At 35.0% G+C, this 3,150-nt stretch overlaps 1 protein-coding gene across 10 annotated transcripts in view; it reads right to left on the bottom strand.

Annotated features, from left to right (window-relative positions):
* EEF1AKMT2 (EEF1A lysine methyltransferase 2) overlaps nucleotides 1–3,150 on the bottom strand; it is a 70,903-nt gene that overhangs the window by 58,555 nt on the left and 9,198 nt on the right. For 9 of the 10 annotated variants that reach the window (XR_001816261.2, XR_001816258.2, XM_017497867.2 and 6 more), the window contains exon 4: nucleotides 1,855–1,962. Coding sequence is in view for 8 of the 10 variants with exons in the window: in XM_017497867.2 (XP_017353356.1) it covers nucleotides 1,855–1,962 (108 nt within the window). In the remaining 2 variants the exon portion in view is untranslated. Of the gene's footprint in view, nucleotides 1–1,854; nucleotides 1,963–2,834; nucleotides 2,864–3,150 lie in introns of those variants that run through there. The other variant, XM_017497870.2, reaches the window with a different exon arrangement.

Here is a 3,150-nt window from a genome sequence, read left to right as displayed (position 1 = left end):
AAAAAAAAAAAAAAAAAAAAATGCCATTTGGGAAGCTACAAAAACGAGGCATGACTGCCTATAACTCTAGAGCTCAGAAGAGAGGCCTGGGCTAGAAAAATAATTTAGGAGTCATCATCTCACCGATCATAGAACACAAAAATAAGCTAAATGATTTTTGATGACATTTCACCACTTGATGCATTTAAAACTTATTGATCTGGTTAATCCATAGTTAAGTATTACGTGTATCTGCAAACATCAGGAGCAGTAGTATATGAACAAACATACAGAAGATAAAGAAAAAATAATTTCCCCAAACCAACTAGATTAAATTTTTAATATGGCTACTTAAAAATGTTTCAATTTGTATTATTTATAATTGATCCCTAATTTACGTGAGTTTAAAACATGTCAAACAGGTGCAGTGGCTCACTCCTGTTATCCCAGCACTTTGAGAGGCCAAGGTGGGTGGATCACCTGAGGTCAGGAATTAGAGAAAGCCTGGCCAACATGGAGGAACCCTGTCTCTACTAAAAATACAAAAATATTGAATACAAAAAGTTGAATAATGGTGGCCAATATTCAACATCCTTAAAGAAAAGAACTTTCAACCCAGAATCACATTTCCAGCCAAACTAAGCTTCATAAGCGAAGGAAAAATAAAATCTTTTGTGAACAAGCAAGTACTCAGAGATTTCATCACCACCAAGCCTGCTTTACAAGAGCTTCTGAAAGAACCACTACACATAGAAAGGAACAACCAGTATCAGCCTTTCCAAAAATATACCAAAAAGTAAAGAGCATCAACATAATGAAGAATTTATATCAACTAATGGGCAAAACAGCCAGCTAGCAACAAATGGCAGTATTAAACTCGACCAAATCGCCAATCAAAAGACACAGCCAAAACCCATCAGTATGCTGCATCCAGACCCATCTATACACAAAGATTCAAAACAAAGGGATGGAGAAAGATTTACCAACCAAATGGAGAGCAAAAATAAATAAATAAATAAAAAGCAGGAGTTGCGATTCTCGCCTCTGATAAAATAGATTTTAAAGCAACAAAGATCAAAAGAGGCAAAGAAGGACATTACATAATGGTAAAAGGATCAATGCAACAAAAAGAGCTAACAATCCTAAATATATACGCACCCAATACAGGAACACCCAAATACATAAGACTTATAAAGAGACTTAGACTCCCACACAATAATAGTGGGAGACTTCAACATCAATATTAGACAGATCAATGAGACAGAAAATTAACAAGGATATCCAGGACCTGAACTCAGATTTGGAACAAGTAAACTTAATAAACATTCATAGAACTCTCCACTTTAAATACACAAAATATACACTCTCATCAGCACCACATAACACCTACTTACAGGTTTAAATGGAATATTGGTTGGCTGCTTGTTCATTATTTTCTTCCCTCATTTTTTCCTGTCTCCATTATTAAGCACAATTATTGGTATAAAAAAGGCTTTCAATACCCATTTTTAGACTGCATTTTAGCTTGGGCAATAAAGCAACACTTCCATTCTCTCTTCCTTTTCCTCTTTCTCTCCTTCATTCTTTTTATTTTCTTTCTTTCTTTTAAAAAAAAAAAAAAAAAATCAGCCGGGTGTTGTGGCAGTCACCTGTAATCCCAGCTATTCGGGAGGCTGAGGCAAGAGAACTGCTTAAACCCAGGAGTCAGAGGTTGCAGTGAGCCGACATTACACCATGGCACTCCAGCCAGGGTGACAGAGCCAGACTCCGTCTCAAAAAATAAATAAATAAAATAAAAAATAAAATGTCAATTAATATACTTTAGAAACATTTAACTTCTATTATAAATATTATAGTAATATAAATAATAGTTACCTTTAACTTAATGTTGGATAAACCTTCTTTTTCTGTAATACTTCCAGAAAGCTGAATTGCAGAAGGAGAGTAATCAATTCCAGTAATATTAGAGAAACCAAATTTTGCCTAGAGAGAAATAATTTTATACTTTAGTTGGTAAAAGCTTTAATATGATGTTTTATAGGACTGGAGTTATTTTTGTTGTAGAGAACATGACATATAATCCAATAATTCATAATTTTTAAATGTTATTGTAGACTCTAAATAAAAATTGAAAGTTTATATACTGTGACAATGCCTTTGTTTTCACAATATTTTATTTCTTTTCCAAAAGGAAATTCATGTTCTCAAAAATAATGAAAATATATGTATAAGCCCTTAGGCAGAAAAAGGTAACATTAACTTTTGATGCTGATAACTTCCAATTCACACATAAATTTGTCATAAATTTTACTTAACCCACTTAAGTTATATGAATAAAATCAATGCAAATGTAATAAGCTATCAATTTGTAAATTTTCCCTTCAGTGTAATTATACATTATGCAAGTCTCCACCATGTGATTTTTAACCACCCTACATTTGTATATTACCTTTTCATTTTTTTTTTGTTTTGTTTTGTTTTTTCAGTATTCAAAACAATACTTTTTCATTTTTAAAAAGATTTCAAGGCCGGGCGCGGTGGCTCACGCCTGTAATCCTAGCATTTTGGGAGGTCGAGGTGGGCGGATCACCTGAGGTCAGGAGTTCAACACCAGCCTGACCATCATGGAGAAACCCCATCTTAAATAAATAAATAAATAAAATAAAAAATAAATATTTCATACATTCCATTAGATCTTTACAAAAAACCTGTGAGGTAGGGTGGGCAGCTATCAGCATCCCCAAGAAAGTTTCTTTAACTCACTGGACTTGAGAGTTTGGTGTTTACTAACCTATCTAGGCTGTGTGAGTCTGTGGCAAAAGCACGGTAGCTTCTGGTCTTTACACACCTGCTAACAAGGCTAAACATTTTTAGACCAATGAGACTAAAAATAATTTCAAAGGAAACATGAAAAACAAAGTAAGTTATAAAGTACAGTACAGCCTGAAATTCCCTTCCTGCTCTTCACCATTTACTAAATGGTTACTTCCTATAAAACTTAACTTGGCCGGGCGCGGTGGCTCACGCCTGTAATCCCAGCACTTTGGGAGGCCGAGGCGGGTGGATCACGAGGTCAAGAGATCGAGACCATCCTGGGCAACACGGTGAAACCCCGTCTCTACTAAAACTACAAAAAATCAGCTGGGCCTGGTGGCGCGTGCCTGTAATCCC

The sequence above is a fragment of the Cebus imitator genome, unplaced genomic scaffold, assembly GCF_001604975.1.
Source record: "Cebus imitator isolate Cc_AM_T3 unplaced genomic scaffold, Cebus_imitator-1.0 Scaffold235, whole genome shotgun sequence".
NCBI lineage: Eukaryota > Metazoa > Chordata > Mammalia > Primates > Cebidae > Cebus > Cebus imitator.
The sequence above is the reverse complement of the archived record's forward strand: the minus strand, read 5'-3'. Positions and strand labels throughout refer to the sequence as shown.